Here is a 20,785-nt window from a genome sequence, read left to right as displayed (position 1 = left end):
GGCCTACAACGAAGGCACCACCAACAGGCCCACCAACAGGGCCTACAACGAAGGCACCACCAACAGGGCCTACAACGAAGGCACCACCAACAAGCCCAACAACGAAGGCACCACCAACAGGGCCTACAACGAAGGCACCACCAACAGGACCAACAACGAAGGCACCACCAACAGGGCCTACAACGAAGGCACCACCAACAGGGCCTACAACGAAGGCACCACCAACAGGGCCTACAACGAAGGCACCACCAACAGGGCCTACAACGAAGGCACCACCAACAGGGCCTACAACGAAGGCCCCACCAATAGTTCCTACAACGAAGGCACCACCAACAGGGCCTACAACGAAGGCCCCACCAACAGGGCCTACAACGAAGGCACCACCAACAGTTCCTACAACGAAGGCACCACCAACAGGGCCTACAACGAAGGCACCACCAACAGGGCCTACAACGAAGGCACCACCAACAGTTCCTACAACGAAGGCACCACCAACAGGGCCTACAACGAAGGCACCACCAACAGGGCCTACAACAGTGACTTCTCCAACAACAACAGGCCCGACAACAGTGACTCCTCCAACAACAACAACCGAACAGCCTTTCGTGTGTAATGAACATGACTTTTACTTCAAATCTGATGTTCAGACTTGTTCGAGATTCTATATGTGTGTCTACGGTGACTTCTATCATGAAACTTGTCCTAAAGGATGGCATTACAATGAGACTATTGAAGTAAGTATTTTATTTAGTTCTTTCGTAGGTTAATTTCGCTACTAAAATATTTTTTTAAGCTAACTCTAACATCCTCCGAGCCTTTTTCCCAACTATGTTGGGGTCGGCTTCCAGTCTAACCGGATGTAGCTGAGTACCAGTGCTTTACAAGGAGTGACTGCCCTGTCTGACCCCCTCAACCCAGTTACCCCAGCAAACCAATACCCCTTGGTTAGACTTATTATTACAGTATTGGGAAAAGGCTAGGCAGATGATTTTAACCCAAGTGTTTGTAACCATGTTTAAATAAAAAACTTTTTTACAAAAAAATTAAACCGACTTCCAAAAACACTAAGAAGCAAAAAAAACTAATTTTAGGTGCATCGGCCTAGAAATGGTCTAATGGATGTTACTAAGCTAATTTTGCCACCGGCTTCTAGGCCGATGCACCTAAAATTAGTATTTTTTTTGCTTTTTAGTGTTATTGGAAGTCGGTTTAATTTTTTTGTATAAAAGTTTTTTATTTACAGCTTTTCAGTGATACGAATAGTTGTCACTATCCATATAAGTCGAAAGTTCTCATCAATACAAAGTTGTCGAGTTCCCTCGACCTTCTCTGGTCTCCATCATCAGATCAGCTCTAAACCTTCACAGTTGCAAAGGTCTCGTCAATACAAATAATATAAGCCCAAACACGAGGTAGTTTACATATTCAGTTGTCGAGTTCCCTCGACCCTCTCTGGTCTCCATCATCAGGTCAGCTCCAAACCTTCACTGTTGAATAGTGCTTTCAGGCATACACCTGAGTGTCAAGTTTTTACCCTATGTATGCCTACAACTTTCGAAGTTTGCCCTCGATTTCTCAGGGTTTCCATCATCAGATCCGTGACCTGATGACTATGGGACCAGCTGGCAACTATTCCGCGTCGAACAAAAAAGTAATCACGTAAATCGGTCTATAAACCTCGGAGTAATCGATGTAAATAAAAATAAAAAAAAAAAAAAAAACATACCGGCCAAATTGAGAACCTCCTCCTTTTTGGGAAGTCGGTTAAAAATCGGTGAAGCCAATTTAAAGTTATAAGCTGTCCTGTTAACAACAGCAATATGATTTTGATAAATCTATGTTGCGGATATTTATATGTAGTTTTAGGTCTAACACGAAACATAGTGGATGACTGCCTCGCTGGTCTTGGGTTCGATTCCCAGGTTAGGCCGAAGTCGCCTTTGTGGGTTTTAGAAATTTCACAAAGCAGCCCGTAGTCTGGATGTTGGTAATTGAGGCACGTAAATGTCGGTCCTGCGCCTGATCTCTCTCCGGTCGTGTCGGATTGCCGTCCCATCGCACTATGAGAGTGAAGGAATAGTGAGTGCACCTGTGTCCAAGCAAATGTGCGTGCACTATAATATGTCCTGCACAGCTGGCTGATCTTCTTATACAAGAACAGCTGCCAAGGCTCAAATCGTCATTATTACCGTTTATTTTTCAATTTTCAGCGTTGCCTTGCCTCTGAAGAACCTGGTTGCCTTACCCCTTCAACTACGACAACTACAACTACAGTAGTCCCACCTATTACTTCGACTACTGGGTGTTCTGCCGATGACTCATGGTCGAAACCAGATACTACCAGTTGTGAACATTTTGAGCTTTGTATTCATGGAAGAATGATACATAAGAAATGCCCAGATGGACTTGAGTTTAGTGCTACGGAGTCTGTAAGTATATTTCTGAATCTTAGTAATATTAGGAACGCGAAATTGTGTGTGTATGGATGATTTTTCCTCTTTCATGCAGAAACTACTAGATGGATTTTGATGAAAGTTGGAATTAATATAGTTGCTATATCAGAATAACTTTAAAACTACTTCTTATCTATATGCGAGAAGTAGTTCCCTCAGGACGCGGGTAAAACCGCGCGCACGATAAAGTATTTTTTTATACAAGCACACTTCAGATTTCACTATCGACCGATATATTGTTTTACATTTCTATTAAGAACTTCTATCCATATATCAATTGTTTTGCGATGAAAGATTGAAATTCAACACAATCTACTATGGAGCAAACATCAAAATGCAATCTCCTATCGCAATTCAAACGATAGCTAAGTTATAGAAATCACAGTCAATCATGATTACCATCAACCCTCATATTAATTTTACATCATTGCTTACAGAAATGCCTACCAAAATCGGAGGCTGGTTGCACCATAAAGTCCAAAACCACTCAAGCTCTGCCCATGATCCTCTCTCGCTTCAAAGAGGACCCTGAGGTCAACTGCACAGGTTCTGCCGAAACGCCTGTGTATTTCATAGAAGACCCGAACGATTGTAGACGATATTACATCTGTTCTTCGGGAAATGCGGTCTTGCAGACTTGTCCTGATGGATTCTTCTTCAGTGATAGAAGACAGGTAAGAAAGTTCTGGAGTTGAGACCACGGACTAGCAAGCGCAGCGTAGGACGTCTACCAACAAGGTGGACAGACGACCTAATAAAGCTCGCCGGAAGACGCTGGATGCAGGTCGCCTCCAACAGGTATCTGTGGAGATCTAAGGGGGAGGCCTATGTTTAGCAGTTGACGTCTATGGCTGAGATGATGATGATGATGAAGAAAGTTCAATCTACACTACTATTATCCTGCATCATGAAAACGCAAAATGTAAAACATTAATACTTAAAAAGCGGAACTACATCGCACCCCCGAATAAAAATAGCATCAGTACCTATATGAAGTGTCTATCAATGAAATATTTTTTCAAATCGAACTAGTTCTTCCTTAGATAATTTCGTTCAACCAAACAGACAATTTTTTAGCCAGAATAAATCTTTCAGTGTTAGATACAGCCCATTTATCATGGAAGGTTATACCTACAAGTAAGAATTTTATCCGTATGCATGAAATAGAGCACACAAAATCTCATAATCTTTTAAAAAAACGACATTCGCAAAAATTTGGAACCTCAAGCATGGAATAGTTAGGCCTCATCTTTTTTTTTAACGACGTCTAAAATCATCACATGACCCCTCCCGCTGTGGGTTAGCAGCGGTGAGGGAGTGTCAGACTTTTACTGACTAAAAACCGTCGTGTTCCGTCGTAGGCCTTTTATGTACCAGGGCCTATGTAACTCTTTCGAACAATCCCGCAGCCCCGGCAGGCCTTGGCCCCGCTGGACTAGTTAGACCCTAATTATAACTTCTACTATTATTCTTGGAACCCTTATTTCTAAATCCAATAATAATTCCTGTATTTCTCTTTTCAGATATGTCTACCCTCCCACCAAGTACAGTGCAAGAATTTGTGTCCAAACGACGTCTCACAATTCGTGTCAGACCCCTACGACAAGACACGGTACTACATATGTTTCAATGGCATACCCTTACCTCAAATATGCCCAGCTGACTACAAGTTCGATCCCGATGTATTAATATGTGTTAAAGAAAAGAAGAAAATTAAATAAGCATTAGATCATTGATATACAAAAACCCAAGATGCACAGTTTCGAATAAAAGTATCGCTCGAAAGTGTCCCCGAACACTAATTCTGTCTCTTTCTATAAGGTACAAGCATACGTTCAAGTTCAACTTGCTTAAAGTCGTTATTACAACGCACTGTAGTTAAAGCAATAAAATTTTACGACCCAAGTGGTCGGCTAGGACAAAGAAAATGAGCGCACAATTTTGAATGTTGCGCTCATTTGGTGAGGACGTTTTTGAGACGTTGAGTGTGCATCTTGGGTTTTTTGTATATCAGTGCATTAGATATAAGAAATAATAAAATTTAGTTAATAGTTTAATCTTTTTTTATTGAGTTTTTTACCTACTGCGGGAACTGACTGACACGCCCGTCAGTCAGTTACTGACTAAAATCCCTGATGGATGTCGAAACTATAATGAATTCATACATAGTCCCTTAACTATTTCGGCTATAAAGTCCTTTATGCAATATGCCTATGAAATTGCTGCAAGAAACTCCATAGACACTCTTTTAAAAAGTAATATTTTCACAAACATTCATTTTCACAGCTGATAAAATTATACAATGCAACTTATGTACCTTATGTATGAACACTCCTTTATTTACTATCACTATGTACCTACCCCCTTATGTACCAACCCTATTTACTCTCCCTATGTATCAGATTGCCCGAGTAACTGAGTGGTGGAGGTTAGATCGGCAGTCGCTCCTTGTGGCACACTGGTACTCAGCTACATCTGGTTAGACTGGAAGCCGACCCCAACATAGGTCAAAGACTCTGCAGATGGATGAATGTATTCCCTATATATATTCTCTTTTGTTCTATATACTAAATGTGTTATATACTAAATTATGTAGATACTCTGCTTTATACTTCCCCACGTACTCCACTTACATACCCACTTATATACTAACGCTATAGGTCCCTCTACATACTTCCTTATGTACTCCACTTATCCTACTTATATTATAAATCCTACTTATATTATAAATGTGAAAGTTTGTGAGAATGTATGGATGTATGTTTGTTATTCAATCACGCAAAAACGGCTGGACCGATTTGATTGAAATTTAGTATGTAGATATGTGATACCCTGGATTAACACATAGGCTACTTTTTATCAACACACCACGCGGGCGAAGCCGCTGGTGGAAGCTAGTATACCTATATATCCCGTTTTTTTCTTTTTTTAACGACGTCAAAAATCATCAAATGACCCCTCCCGCTGTGGGTTAGCAGCGGTGAGGGAGTGTCAGGCGCTTACTGACTAAAAACCGTCGTGTTCCTTCGTAGGCCTTTTATGTACCAGGGCCGCGGTAACTCGCGCGAACTATCCCGCAGCCACCTACATATATACCTATCCCTTATATTTGAATATTACTTTGTTTGTAAAATGGGCCTAGTAGTAGTAGGCTTAAGTTCACCGACAAAATAGACGTCAGTTTTCTTAAAACAACTGTTCACTTTGAAAACTAAACGACGACTTCCTGAATGATAAATCATTGACTAATTAACGTTACCTATATATTGACATTTAATTCCATTTGACATTATGATTTGTAATTATTTCTCTTTTTATTATTATTTCTGCATTATGTTGTCAATTATTTATCACTATATTAATTTTTATAGATATATTTCTATTTTTTTTTCTCCTATTAATTCTGAAACTGTTTTATATAATTTGCATGCCCATGTGACGGTAGAATATGGAGAACTTTTAAAAACCTAACACCTGTACCTGTACCCAGGACATATTATAGTGCACGAGCATTTGCGCAGACACAGGTGCACTCCCTATTTCTTCACTCTTATAACCCGATGGGACGGCAATCCGACACGACCGGAAAGAGATCAGGCGCAGGACCGACATTTACGTGCTCTCCGATGCACGGGTGAATCAATCACTAACTTTCAGACTACGGGCCGCTTTGTGAAAGTTTTGAAAAAAACGTACAAAGCAATTTCGGCCTGACCCGGGAATCGAACCCGATACCTCGAGCACAGCAGCCGCGCTTGCGACCACTAGACCAACGAGGCAGCCAGTTGAACGATAAATTATAGTAAACCGTTGTATTAAGAATATTATCATTTTGATTACTTAGTTTAATTCTAATCATGACTCATAACCGCAACGAATAATTAGTTAAAACACTATAAAATATTCGTAATTGCCAATTTTACGCTAAATTTCCGCAATTCGATTTGAAGTAATTAGTTCAAAAATTATACAGATAATATTTGCATTTTTTAATATAATTTGTCAAGAGAAACACAATGCAGCAAAATGTTTGGAAAAATACACTTATGTAAGTACTTCAATTTTGTTATTTTTCGAAGATTGTCGGATTTATCAAAGGCCTAGCCTTTTTCCAACTATGTAGAGGTCGGATTCCAGTCTAACCGGATGCAGCTGAGTACCAGTGTGCCACAAGGAGTAACTGCCTATCTGACCTCCTCAACCCAGTTACCCGATCAATCCAATACCCGATAGGTAACACTGGATTTCAGGCTTACTGTCTTCTGACTACTGAATACCTGTAACGACTGCCAAAGATGTTCAATGACAGCCGGGACCTGCAGTTGATAGGTTCGTTCTTTACCTAATAGGCCACCACGAGTCCCAAAAGCTAAATGTAAAGTGAAATATTATTTATTTTTCAGTTTTATTTTCATTAATGCTGTACTGCCAACAAGCATTGTTACAACCAATAGATCATCAATATAATGGTACCACAACCTTCGACATAATATCTAAGGCATAAAACTATCATATATTTCTATTATTTGTTACATTTTGAGTTAGATTTTTTGCTAGTCTAAGTATGATTCCCCCGGTGTGCGGCACTGTTCGGGCATGAATCTCGTGGTGTACCCGCTGTACCAAACAGTAACACATTGCGCGCGAACATTACTAACAGGTCCGCGACACTGCAACCGCCGCGCGAACACATGCTAGCTGTAGACTCAAGACACCTAGTACACAATTTTGATGGAATCTCCCCATAACAGTTACATTGTAATAACCTAATCGTTTATTGTTATTTTCAGGCATCAAGCATTGAAACTACAGAAGCAAATAAACTAGAAGATATAACTGAAAAAACATTGAAAGTAACTGAAATAATACAACAAATAGATGTTAAAGAAAATCAAGAACAATTAATAAATAAAATAAGTGACGTCGTCATAGATAATGACCCTAATACTGAAAACATTAAAGTCGCTAATGATGTTGATTTAAATAATATAAATACAGCAAGCATTAGTAATAATACGAAAAGTACTGAAGAAGTTAACAATACTTTATTATCTTGGAGATCAGATAAACGGGATAAGAAAAAATTATCAAAAGAAAGGCGTTCTCAAGATCCACCAGTTTCTCTAAGAGGTGAACATGCTAAGAATAGTGATGAATCTTCTAATAACACAGGCAGTGACGATCCTAATATATTCTTGATAGTAAATGGTGAAAACGTTGATAATATAACTTTCGACTCAAATGGTCTACAAATAAAAGCAGACATACTTATAAACCTCAAGGTTTCTGACTCCATATTATTAAGCAAACTCATGAACTTGACAAAAATCCCAAACGATATTATTTCAAACTTACTACAGTCAAACACGAAAAATATATTTTTGTTTTTAAATCCCGGTAACAGTTCTAATATTCCTATAAATACTACTCATAGTAGAATATCAGAAAATTCTAATATAAACAAAAATAAAGTAAATAAACACAAAATAATACTCCCAACTGATGATCCTCCTATTGATATAAGATTTGGATCTGAAGATAATAACCCAGAAACTATTGACAAAGATACAAATAACATATTACATATAACTGAAAAAACAAATAATAATAAAAGCCTTTTAAGCAATCTTTTGCCTGGACCACTGTTAGACTTTAATTTACCTACAATACCAGTAGATAATATTTTTGGCACAGCAGCCAACATTTTCAATAGATTTAAATGAAATACGATTAGTCTTGATCAAAACAAAACTGACTATTGGTCTACCATTATTGTATATCGGATGTGTCGTACCTAATCACATTAAATCTCTGCTTTACACATGATGTTGTAAATTATGAAAACGAAAAATGACTCCTGTGGCTAAACTACTGAATGGATTAGGTTATTTTTTTTACAATTCACCATAGAATATCATAAAATATATGTGATAGGATTTAATGTGATTATGTACGACACACCCTGTATGCAAAGCTAGATTCTGTAAAGGTCTTAAAAAAGATAAAAACGATGTGGAAGATGTTTAAAAGTCATTTTGAATCGTAATTGAGTCTCTGAAGATTATAAAGCCTGTCCAAGTTCAAAATTGATAAAACCACAAATGGACCTTGTTCTAGAACAAGTACTTAATAGTAATAATGCAATTTTGTACCGTATAGTATATAGTATACCATAAGGTGTAATAGATATGGGTTCTCTAGAAGTATTTTGTGTGCTATTCCTTTTGAAATTACAATTGCAGTTGTTACATGGGGATACGAAAGAGTTTGTTAACAAATTGTTTAAGTATGTTAATATAATTGTTTGTTGATAAATTGTTATTCTTCAATGGTTTTTTATTTATCCTGTAGCTTTGTGCTAGTCAGCGGTTTCATCTGCGTCCCTTGGGAACTACTCCGCGCACCCGGGTAAATAGCATGTAGCCTTCATCGATAAATAGGCTATCTAACACTGAAAGATATTATATGCTTGGAAATCTATTTTTAGTCGGTATAATACCAGCTAAATACCCGATCTTTGTAATGTGCGTGTTTAACGCTCAATCCTTCTCCGTGTGAGAGGAGGCCGCAGCCCAGTGGGACGACAAAAAGGCTGTAACAGTTAAAGTTGGAAATTAAAGACAATATTAAAACATGAAACTTTTTATTTACAACTATTTTTTCGCACCTTCATTTATTTTTTGGTGGACCTTTGGTTTACTTTTAATACAAATTCTTCCTTAAAAATATTAAAAATACAATAAATAATTATTAATCCTATTTCTATACAAAATACATTGGTCACAGTGCGAAAGTTATTTCAAATATTAATTTCAAAAATATATGTAAAATAAAAATAAATATTTGAAAATCAGATTCTTTTTATTGATTGATTGATTGATAGAAATTGATTGATTACATCTGATGAATCGAGCAATCTTGGGACTTATGTTCACATTTTGAAAAAAATATATAACCCCAAAAATCAAAAATGTGAACTGCCCTACTAGAAAAATTGCATTGAAAAATTCTATATCATCTTCACTTAAATAATCTCATATTTCTGTCTATTTATTTCTTCTAGCAGATTTCTCACTCCATCTCAATCTATCAATCAATATTATCAATCACTATAAGTTGTAGATCTCAAAGTTTCATTACTAAGTAATGCATTTATTTATATACAAACAATTATTTATTTATTGAACAATCTATTACAAAATAATTTAATTAAAATCAATATACTTAAGTTATTTATTATTAGTTTTTTGGCACATACAACAATTTTGTCATAGACTCTGACAACTTAAAAACTTGCATGTTTATTTCAACGCGTGTAACTCCGAAACTACAAGTCAGATAAGAAAAATTCTTTCAACATTAAAAAGTCCAATTCTTGAGGAAGATTTTAAGTTATTTAACATATCTCTAGAACTTTTAGAAGCCGCGTAAATTAGGAAAATGTATGTGAAATTATTTTATAAGAGATTGTTCAGCAAAATGTCAAAGTACGCCGTTATCCATTTTGTTCAGCTGTCAAAGTGTTTAGCAATCAGACCAGTTTTCCTTTTAATTTTGCCGTGCAGCATTTTGTGACATTGGAGAGCAAGACTGTGAAAGAAAAAACATTTTATTAGTAAGTAGCAGTAATGAAATGTAAAATATAAGTTGGTTAATAGGGATTGATCATAAGGTTAAGCAACTCTTGGCGCGGTCATTCCGTGGATTGGTGACCATATTGTCATGACGAGTTCCTCCGTGTTTCGGAAGGCACGCGGATTTGAGCACCTTTAGAAATCGTTACAGTAAGTTAAAGGCCAAAAGCTCTGCAAACCAGTCTTACCATGAGGTATCGGATTGCCCAGGTAACTGGGTTTAAGAGATCAGATAGGCTGTCTCTCCATATGGCACACTGATACTCAGCTGCATTCGATTAGACTGAAAGCCGACCCCAACATAGTTGGTAAAAGGCTCGACAGATAGGTTCTACCAGCTACTCACTTCCAGAAGAATGGAAATTAGGATCTAGAGGTACAATCTTAACTGCTGTCATTGCTGTCATTGAACATCCTTGGCAGTCGTTACTGACACCAGTCTAACCAAGGGGTATTGGGTTGCCGGGTAACTGGGTTGCGGAGGCCAGACAGGGCAGTCGGTCCTTGTAAAGCACTGGTACTCAACTACATCCGGTTAGACTGGAAGCCGACCCCAACATAGTTGGGAAAAGGCTCGACAGGTAAGTTCTACCAGCTACTCACTTCCAGAAGAATGGATAAAGGATCTACAGTCTCAACTCACCTTCGTAATATCATCAAACTCAAATCCTTGGCTGCAATACATTTTCATAACAGTATCGCCTCCACAGAAATAGTACGATTCACATCCAGCCGGGTCCTTCACATTGCCATAAGTACCTACAGGACACATTATATCCGCCAAGAGTTTAGTAGACTCTTCTACATCAATGTCTTGAGCATTCAGGGTTTCCGAAGTCCCATTTTGATTGAGAAATGACGATGCTTGAGCAGATTTGCGAAGAGTACAACCCCCTTCGGCTATGAGGACGCAATTATTCTGTGAAAGAAATAATTTTATTGTAAGTGTGCCGAAATTGCTTTGTGGGTTATAAACCTTTCATAAAGCAGCCCAAAGTCTGGAAGTTGGCGATGTAAAACCCCCTTTGCGTGGGAGGGCACGTAAAGCCAGTAACCCCGAATGGTACTCAGTAGCAGTTGTTGTTACAATTCCACGTCAGAGGCCGTCAGATGGATTTGAAAAAACTCTAGAGACTTGGGCTTGTTAGGTGATTTAAGCTGCAACTCACTCGATAAACTAAGAGTTAGCGCTTAAGTAACTGTGTAGAGAAGGTCAGATAGACAGAGACATAGAATATGTCCTTCTCCCGGGTCTGAGCTATCTCCCCTCTAATTTTTAGCTTAAAAGGTTCAGCCATTCTTGAGTTATAAAATGTGTAACTAACACGACCTTCTTTCATAAAAGAAAGATAGAAAATAGATTAGGTGGTACTTCAGGTCAATGGTAACAGTTTTATAGGAAAATCGTACTTATTACTATTGAGTTAAGGTGCATAACAGTTACCACTGATGTGCAGTCTACCGTACATAATTTTTTCTACATTTCCTTACCTGCACTGACGGATCGTACTCAAAACCAGTTGGACAAGTTAGATGCAACGGCGGCACCGCTCCCATGCATCTATAGAAGGCATCGCATCTTTCAGGGTCCGGGACAGTCCCGAATACACCGGGAGGACATAATTGTGGAGCTGTAGTCGTAGTTGTAGTCGTTTCCGGAGTTGTAGTTAATTCCGGAGTTGTGGAAGTTAATTCCGGAGTTGTGGTGGTTAATTCCGGAGTGGTGGTAGTTAGCTCCGGAGTTGTGGTGGTTAATTCCGGAGTTGTGGTAGTTAGCTCCGGAGTTGTGGTAGTTAATTCCGGAGTTGTGGTAGTTAGTTCCAGAGTGGTAGTAGTTAGTTCCGGAGTTGTGGTAGTTAGTTCCGGAGTGGTAGTAGTTAGTTCCGGTGTTGTGGTAGTTAGTTCCGGAGTGGTAGTAGTTAGTTCCGGAGTGTTAGTGGTTGCTTCCGGAGTTGTGGTAGCTAATTCCGGAGTTGTGGTTGTTTCGTCTGGTCTGTTTTCACCGTTATTTCCTAGTGTGCAACCACCTTCAGCTATTTCCACACAACCCTGTAATTGAAAGAGTAAGTTTAGATATCTGTTTTCAAACAGAAAATATAAGCACCAGTAAAATATATAAAATACTAGTACATATAATTCATCATCATCATCTTCCTGCCCTGTTCCCAAGTCATTTGGGGTCGGCGCAACATGTCTTTTTCTTCCATTCCTCTCTGTCAGACGTCATACTTACATATAATTATATAAATTATATTATATGAAAAATATAACAAATCAAATTGTTATGTAAATAAATATTGGAATGCCATGTTAGGCAGAATATAGCTAGAATTTTCAAACTCTGTAAAAACTAGTACCACACCTATGTTCTATCTATGCAAATATATGTTTCTTTCTCATAGATATTCTTAACATAGATTTTTTGCAGCTAATAGTCTGAAATGTATTATAAGATACTTACCATGGCCGAATGGTCATATTCTAATCCAGCTGAGCATGTCAGATGCAATGGTGGGACAGCCCCCATGCATCTATAGAACCTATCACACCTCTCAGGGTCTGGCAAAGTACCGAATACTCCGGGAGGACATATTACGGGGGCTGTAGTTGTTTCTACTGCTTCCGTAGTTGTAGTAACCGGTTGCGGAGTAGTAACTGCTACCGGAGTGGTAGTAATCGATTCTGGAGTGGTGGTAATTGCTTCCGGAGTGGTGGTAACGGCTTCCGGAGTGGTGGTAATTAATTCCGGAGTGGTGGTAACTGCTTCCGGAGTGGTAGTTATTGTTTCCGGAGTGGTGGTAATTGCTTCCGGAGTGGTAGTAATCGATTCTGGAGTGGTGGTAATTGCTTCCGGAGTGGTGGTAACGGTTTCCGGAGTGGTGGTAATTAATTCCGGAGTGGTGGTAACTGCTTCCGGAGTGATAGTTATTGTTTCCGGAGTGGTGGTAATTGCTTCCGGAGTGGTAGTAGTTGCTTCCGGAGTGGTAGTGATTGCTTCCGGAGTGGTAGTAATCGCTTCCGGAGTGGTGGTGATTGTTTCCGGAGTGGTAGTTATTGCTTCCGGGGTGGTAGAAATTGCTTCTGGAGTGGTGGTAATTGCTTCCGGAGGGGCAGTAGTTGCTTCCGGAGTGGTGGTTATTGCCTCTTGAGTTGTAGTACTGGCTTCCGGAGATGTAGTATCTTCTAGAGTAGTAGGGATTGATGTCGTGGTTATCGCTGCACCTGTGGTTGTTTCTTCTGGTCTGGTTCCAGGGTTATTTCCTAGCGTGCAACCACCTTCAGCTATTTCCACACAACCCTGTAATAGAAAAAATATATTAATAATACAGATATCTTTCAATTTTAATAATTGCAGCTTACAGACTTATTTCTAAAATACTTACCATAGCCGAATGGTCATATTCTAGTCCAGCTGAGCATGTCAGATGCAATGGTGGGACAGCCCCCATGCATCTATAGAACCTATCACACCTTTCAGGGTCTGGCAAAGTACCGAATACTCCGGGAGGACATATTACGGGGGCTGTAGTTGTCTGTACTGCTTCCGTAGTAGTAGTAGTTATATCCGGAGTCGTAGTAGCTGCTTCAGGAGTCGTAGTAGCTGCTTCGGGAGTCGTAGTAACTGCTTCGGAAGTCGTAGTAACTTCTGCGGTTACAGTTGTCGGACTTAATGTCGTTGGAGCTTGTTCGGTAGCAGTTATTTCATCAGAAGGAAGAGTTGTTAATCCTGGTAATGTAGGTGACTGTTCCGAAGTGGTAGTAGCTTCCGGAGTAGGACTTGTCGGTAGTTCTGTTGTAGTAATTGATTCAGATGTAGATTGCTCTTCTGTAGTTGGTTTAACCGTTGTTGTTGGTATTGCATCTCCAATAGTAGGTTCATATGTTGTCTTGACATCATCTTGGATTGTTGTTGGATTCTCATTTGAAGTTGAATCTTCCGGAGTCAAAGTTGTTAATTCCGATACTGTAGTTGGCTCCGATGGTGCAGTTGTTTGTTCGGAAGTTGTAGTAACTTCTGGAGCTACAGTAGTCGGAATCGATGTAGTGGTTACATCTTGAGAACCATTTCCAAGTGTACAACCTCCTTCGGCTATTGCCACACAGTTCTGTAAAAATATAATGTATTATTGCACTAGTAGCTTAAAAGACCTTAACTATGTAGATTTAGACCGTGACTTTATTAGCGTCCTGAGAGAACCACGTCCCGCATCCGAATAATAAATATGTCTATCTCCGTCTCTAACGTTATATACAACTAGCTTTTACCCGCGACTTCGTTCGCATGGAATAGTGACTTCCGGCATATTTTTGGTTTGACCAATAGATGGCGCTATATGTCCGGAATAAATTTTATTTTTTATTTTTATTTTTTTTTTTGAAATAAAAACTATCCTATGTCCTTTCTCAAGTTCCAAACTATGTCTGCACCAAATTTCACACAAATCGGTTCAGTAGTTTAGGCGTGAAGAAAAGACAGACAGACAGACAGACAGACAGAGTTACTTTCACATTTATAATATTAGTTAGGATATACTATCTCTATGGCAAATGTCCAAATCGTTTCAATCCTTTTTGGGTGTAACCTTAACATGCACTCATTTTTTTTAAGAATTAAAGGATTTATAATTGTTACTGCAATATAAATATGAAAAAAAAAAACATTAATCTACTGTTGTATCTACCTAATTATGTAATTAAGCTTCCTAGCGTTCTTTTGCTGTGCCCTAACAGGGTCCATCAATATGTACCTAGCTTTAAGCCCCTGACATCATTGTAACATTATGGTATGCAAATAAAAATGAATATGAATTCATATGAATATATTTTTTAGAATTAGTCAGGATTTTGGATTGTGTGCTAGGTATGAATGTAGATGGATGGAGAGGAAGAGGAAGACCTAAGAAAAGATGGATGGATTGCCTGAAAGATGATATGAATAGGAAGGGAGTGAGTGTCAGTATGACGAGTGACAGGGGAAAATGGAAGAAAATGACATATTGCGCCGACCCCAAGTAAAATTTGGGAACAGGGCAGGAGAAAGAAGAAGTCAGGATTTTGGATTTAGTATGACCGCTGAATTTATGTGCCATGGAATGTTAAACAATAATATAAAATTAACCACTTACCATAACGGAATGGTCATATTCAAATCCAGCAGAACATGTTAGATGCAACGGTGGTATTGCCCCCATGCATCTATAGAAGGCATCACATCTGTCAGGGTCTGGTACTGTACCGAATACTCCAGGAGGACATATTACTCTTGCTGTAGTCGTTTCTACTTGTTCCGTAGTTGTAGTTAGTTGCGGAGTTATAGTAGTGGCTTGCGGAGTGGTAGTAATAGCTTCCGGAGTTGTAGTAGTCTGTTCTGGAGTGGTAGTAATTACGTCTGGAGTTGTAGTAATGGCGCCCGGAGTAGTAGTAACTGCTTCTGGAGTGGTAGTAATGGCTACCGGAGTGGTGGTGACTTCTGGAGTTGTACTAGTCGCTTCAGAAGTCGTAGTAGGAACTTCCGAAGTTGTAGTAGTTATAGGTTCTTCTGAAGTCGTACCAACTGCTTCAGATGATGTAGGACCTTGAGTAACAGTTGTTGGTACTGTAGAAACTGGTACTTCAATAGTGGTTGGTTTTAAAGTAGTTTCCGTCTCTATATCTTCAGTTGTAGGTTCAAAAGTGACCTCTTCTGAATCAGCTGGTGCTGGTGTTTCATTCTCATCAACACCTGTTGTTGGTTCTGAAGGCAGTGTTGTTGGTAGGTTTGTTGTTGTTGAATCAGAAACTGTTGTTTGAACGTTTTCGTCTGAAGGTGGAGTTTGTGAATTCCCAAGAGTACAGCCTCCTTCAGCAATTACTACACAAGTCTGTGAAAAAGTAAGATACTGTTAAAATTGGAATTTGTTGGTTAATCATGGTTAAAGCTAAAGTCATTTATTTATTTACAGATAATGATTATAATGTCTTAATTATTGTATAATTTGTTCATAATTTCTCACTTCTATCCTAGAAACAAGCATGAGATTTAATTCTTACTAGAAAACTTAAATATGTATTCTTTTCATTTGGTCAGTAAATGAGGTCAAAATTCTATAGGTATTTCTAGTCTCTAAATACGCAAAAGTGACCTAACTTTAAATTCTACTTAAAAATGTTTCTGTTTCTGTAGAAATAGAATGGTATTTGAGCAGTACTTTAAATTGAGTGATTTTACAGAATTCGTTCGAGACTGATTATTAAAGATTCCAATCATGTCCGTAGGTACGTTATATTTGAACGTTTGAGACACTAATAAAAAAAAATTGTACCCGTAGGTTATTTGAATTTTTGCTACTAGGTTCCATAACTAATACTTACAAGTTTTTCAGCATCAAATTCATATCCTTCAGCACAGTATAACTTCACTGGGACCCCATCAATACAACTGTAGAAACTGTTACAGTTTTCAGGGTCAGGCAAGTTACCAATAAACTCTGAAGGACACAGGAAGGTGGTGGTAGTCTTTATGTATTCTGTCGTGGGTTTAGCAGTCGTGGTGGTGGTAGGCGCTGGGGTGGCTGTAGGTTCGGTTCCCGTTGGGGTTGGTACGTTGCCGAGGGTACAGCCTCCTGGTGCGATTTCAACGCAGGACTGTGAAGAAAAGAAGATTTTAGCTTAGTTGGTTTCATCACCTAACAAGTTTTAGTGTCATTGAACATCTTCGGCAGTAGTCACGGGTGGTCAGACGCCAGTAAGTCTGACACCAGTCTAACCAAGATGTATTTTATTGCCAGGGTAATTGGGTTGAGGTCAAATAGGCATCTATGTAAAACACTGGTACTCAAAATAGACAGGACCTTTAGATTTTTCTGTTGGGAGTATTTTCATATAGTGTTAAATTCCTATACAAAAATACATTAAATTGATTAAATAAGCTTTCATCTACGGGATCACAGTACATAAATTCCAACTTTATCGGTTCATCTCTACAAACAAATTACTTTTTTGCTTACCTTAGACACAGGATCAAACTCAAATCCAGAGCTACAATGCAACTGTATAGCTATGCCATTAGTGCACAGATAGAAAGACGAGCAGATGTCTGGGTGTGCCACATTGCCCCAGTAGTCTACAGGACATAGTGGGGGCGGTGTAGCCCCATCTTCCGTAGTTGTGGGAACATATTCCGAAGTTGTAGGAATATATTCCGAAGTTGCTGTCGGTTGGTGGGAAGTGGTTTCTGTGGCTGAACCAAGGGTGCAACCGCCTTCCGCTATTGCGACGCATTCCTGAAAAGATAGGTTAAATATACTATTTTTTAGCACGATCCATATTACACATGACAAAAGGTGTTACAAGAGAACTACTTTCAGCATCCGGATAAAAAAGAACCTACGCCCTTTCTTCACTTGACTAACTGTGTGCTAAATTTCACTTACATTTGTTGAGCAGTTTGGGCATAACAGCTCAACATACGGGCAGACTGTTACCTTATTTACTATTATTTTTGAATAAATCCTAATATGTATGTTGTAGAAATAACTTACCCTTGCAACGGGATCGAACTCGAACCCAGAACTACAGTGCAACTGTATAGCCATGCCATTGGTGCACAAATAGAAGGAAGAGCAAATCTCCGGATGGGCCACATTGCCCCAGAAGTTAGGTGGACACAAAGGTTCCTCATTTTGTGTAGTAGTCTGTACATTGTTTGTAGTTGTTTCTACACTGTTCGTAGTTGTCTGTACATTTTCCGAAGTCGTTTCTACTGGGGACGAAGTGGGAGTCGTCTCGCTTGCTTCCGTGGTTGAGCTTGGCTTTGAAGTTGTGTCAGCTTGCGTGGTACCTGACCCAAGTGTGCATCCTCCTTCGGCAATTACAACGCAAGTCTGAAAAGACGTAATTAATTATTATAATTTGCTGGGAATCACTTGATTTTGAGCTATAGTTTTGTTTCCAGAGTCATCATTGACTTAAATGTTATGAATGAAAAGTGTGAGTTAGATAAACATACGCAATAAAACAGTAAGCCAATATGACACATTCATTTAGTAAGCGAATCATCATTATCATTCTGCCCTTTTCCCATCGTCTCTTCGGTCCCCTTTCACTATATCCATCCACATTCATACCCATCACCTTCCTCACAACATGATCCTCATTCCTCCGTACCACATTTAAAACATCATTGCAAAATAATTTAAAATGATAAACAACTTACCCTAGTCTCAGGGTCAAATTCATGACCTTGACTGCAGACCAAGAGTATTGCATTTCCACCTGCACAAGTGTAGAAGGCATCGCATCTATCTGGATGAGGCACGTTTCCGAACACACCAACAGGACAGATTGGCGCCGCTGTAGTAGTTTCTACACTTTCCGAAGTTGTTTCTACACTTTGCGAAGTCGTTTCTACTGGGACCGAAGTTGTTTCTACTGGTGACGAAGTCGTTTCTTCGGTCGTACTAGGTATATCGGTGTTTGTTTCCGTGCTTGGTCCAAGAGTACAACCACCTTCAGCTATTAATACACAGGTCTAGAAGAAAAACAAATACACATAATTTAATATACTTAGTCAAGATTCTAGACTCAGGCTGATTAAAAGTTAAGGAACACTTATCGCGGTTGTTGCATAGATGGGCTGTTAAAAACATTCATTGTTTTTTCTTGGCCCTGAAAGAGCGTGGAGTGATTTTCAGCATTATAAAAGTCGTTACGGGTAGTCAGAACCAAGACAGTCTTCTAAAAGGATATCATGTTACCCAATAAGCTGATTGAGTAGGTAAGATAGGCAGGATGACCTATGCAAAACACCAGTACTTAGCTGCTTCGGTTAGACTGGAAGCCGACCCCAACATAGTTGAGAAAAGGCTAGGCAGATGTTGTCTACCAAAGTAGCAAAAAGGGGATTTGCAAAGCAAGGCAGATATTATTATGATACTTAAAGCTTAGTTATCGAACCTATTAAAATAGAATTGCCTATAATAAACTTACCCTAGCTTCAGGGTCATATTCAAATCCTTCAGGACAGAACAACGGTATAGCAAGACCTCCACTACACATGTAGTACCCATCACATCTCTCTGGATTCGGTACATTACCGAACACACCCATGGGACATATAGGTGCGACGGTTGTTGCATCTGAAGCTTCTGTTGTTGTCGTTGCATCTGTTCCTGTAGATGATTCTGTAGTAGAATTGTACTCTTCTGTAGTACTAGTGTAATCTTCTGTAGTAGTATTGTATTCTTCTGTAGTATCTGTGTAATCTAATGTAGTATCTGTATAATCTAGCGTAGTAGATGTAGAACTGTAATCAGTTGTACTGTCAGTCGTTGATTCAGGATATTCTGTAGATGCAGCAGTTGTTAGATCAGCTTCTGTAGTCAAATCATCAACAGTTGTTGATGACTCCGTTGTTACATATGAGGTAGTGCTTTCAGTAGAATAGGTAGTTGACGATTCAGTCACATTAATTGAATCGTAGTCAAATATAGTTGTTTCATTAACTGATTCAGTAGTTGATGATTCAGTAGTCCCTGATTCAGTAGTCGCCGCTTCTGTAGTAGTTGTTATTTCATCAGAATCCTCTTTAGAATTGTCAGGACGTTGAGTGGTTACTGCGTCACCAGGGGTCAGATCGTCAGATTCTTCATCAGAAACTTGATCACTGTCTGTTGATGTTTCTGAACTTTCTGTTGTTACAGCAGTTGTTGTTGTTTCAGTAGATGGTGTTGTTTGTGATCCAAGTGTACATCCTCCTTCAGCTATGGCTACACAAGTCTGAAATTCGAAAGAGTTGACAGTGTTATAATTATTGTAATTTTTTAAAACTATATCATTATACTTTTGCCTATGGAATACAAGATGCTTAAGACGAAAATTTTTGAAAAAAAAAGTTCTGAGTTAGTTGTATCTTCTTTTAAGTTTTTTAACATAAAGCAATTGTTTCATTTTCTCTAATTTAATGAGGTATTTAACAACCCATATGTGTAAAAACCATGAGTGTAAAAACTAAATACTTCAAAAATACAAACAAACTCTTTAAAGTATATAGTAGTTAATTGAAAATATGCTTATAAGATAGTAAGCTCCTCATCATCCTCCGAGCCTTTTCCCAATCATGTTGGGGTCGGCTTCCAGTCTAACCGGATTCAGCTGAGTACCAGTGCTTTACAAGAAGCGATTGCCTATCTGACCTCCTCAACCCAGTTACCCGGGCAACCCGATACCCCTTGGTTAGACTGGTGTCAGACTTACTGGCTTCTGACTACCCGTAACGACTGCCAAGGATGTTCAATGACAGCCGGGACCTACAGTTTAACGTGCCATCCGAAACACAGTCAGTGGTGTCTAAGATATACTTAGAAAGTACATACAAATTTAGAAAAGTTGCATTGGTACTTGCCTGACCTGGGATCGAACCCGCGCCCTCTTACTTGAGAGGTTTGTCCTTTACCCACTAGGCCACCACGACTTCGTATAGTACTCTACGCTACGGATAGTAAGCTCCTATTCACCAATAATCTTAATATAGGTACAACATAATCGTATTTTTAATAAACGATGTTGACTTATAAGCCAACAAAACTATTTAATACTAGCTCCCACCCGCGGCTTCGCCCGCGTAGAGTTCGGTTATATCGCGTTTCCAAGAGAATTCTTCAAAAGTCCGGGATAAAAACTATCCTATGTTCTTTCTCAAGGTCAACTCTATCTCTGTAC

General features: G+C 39.0%; 2 protein-coding genes across 2 annotated transcripts in view; one reads left to right on the top strand and one right to left on the bottom strand.

Moving 5' to 3' along the window:
- The first annotated feature begins 665 nt into the window (after nucleotides 1-665).
- LOC124643198 (probable endochitinase) lies at nucleotides 666-4,463 on the top strand. The gene is made up of 4 exons (XM_047182079.1): nucleotides 666-734; nucleotides 2,211-2,429; nucleotides 2,891-3,127; nucleotides 3,977-4,463. The coding sequence occupies exons 1-4, from the start codon at nucleotides 666-668 to the stop codon at nucleotides 4,172-4,174; spliced, it is 723 nt and encodes a 240-aa protein (XP_047038035.1). The 3' UTR covers nucleotides 4,175-4,463.
- Nucleotides 4,464-9,079: 4,616 nt separating this feature from the next.
- Nucleotides 9,080-20,785, bottom strand: part of LOC124643513 (mucin-17-like) — a 68,759-nt gene continuing 57,053 nt past the window's right edge. Inside the window, 12 exon segments of the mRNA XM_047182514.1 lie at nucleotides 9,080-10,019; nucleotides 10,022-10,043; nucleotides 10,731-11,006; nucleotides 11,579-12,136; nucleotides 12,549-13,385; nucleotides 13,471-14,193; nucleotides 15,214-15,948; nucleotides 16,439-16,711; nucleotides 17,074-17,349; nucleotides 17,608-17,949; nucleotides 18,282-18,596; nucleotides 19,055-19,843. Of these exon segments, the coding sequence (XP_047038470.1) occupies nucleotides 9,985-10,019; nucleotides 10,022-10,043; nucleotides 10,731-11,006; nucleotides 11,579-12,136; nucleotides 12,549-13,385; nucleotides 13,471-14,193; nucleotides 15,214-15,948; nucleotides 16,439-16,711; nucleotides 17,074-17,349; nucleotides 17,608-17,949; nucleotides 18,282-18,596; nucleotides 19,055-19,843 (5,181 nt within the window). The 3' untranslated portion in view covers nucleotides 9,080-9,984.

This window comes from Helicoverpa zea, chromosome 27 (assembly GCF_022581195.2).
Source record: "Helicoverpa zea isolate HzStark_Cry1AcR chromosome 27, ilHelZeax1.1, whole genome shotgun sequence".
NCBI classification, from domain to species: Eukaryota; Metazoa; Arthropoda; class Insecta; order Lepidoptera; family Noctuidae; genus Helicoverpa; species Helicoverpa zea.
The sequence above is the reverse complement of the archived record's forward strand: the minus strand, read 5'-3'. Positions and strand labels throughout refer to the sequence as shown.

Bases quoted from the DNA above. Each gene is read 5' to 3' on its own strand.
- LOC124643198 (XM_047182079.1), top strand. From the start codon at position 666: ATGTGTGTCTACGGTGACTTCTATCATGAAACTTGTCCTAAAGGATGG. The intron at 2,430-2,890 runs GTAAGTATATTT...CATTGCTTACAG, and splicing joins AGTTTAGTGCTACGGAGTCT to AAATGCCTACCAAAATCGGA. The intron at 3,128-3,976 runs GTAAGAAAGTTC...TTCTCTTTTCAG, and splicing joins TCTTCAGTGATAGAAGACAG to ATATGTCTACCCTCCCACCA.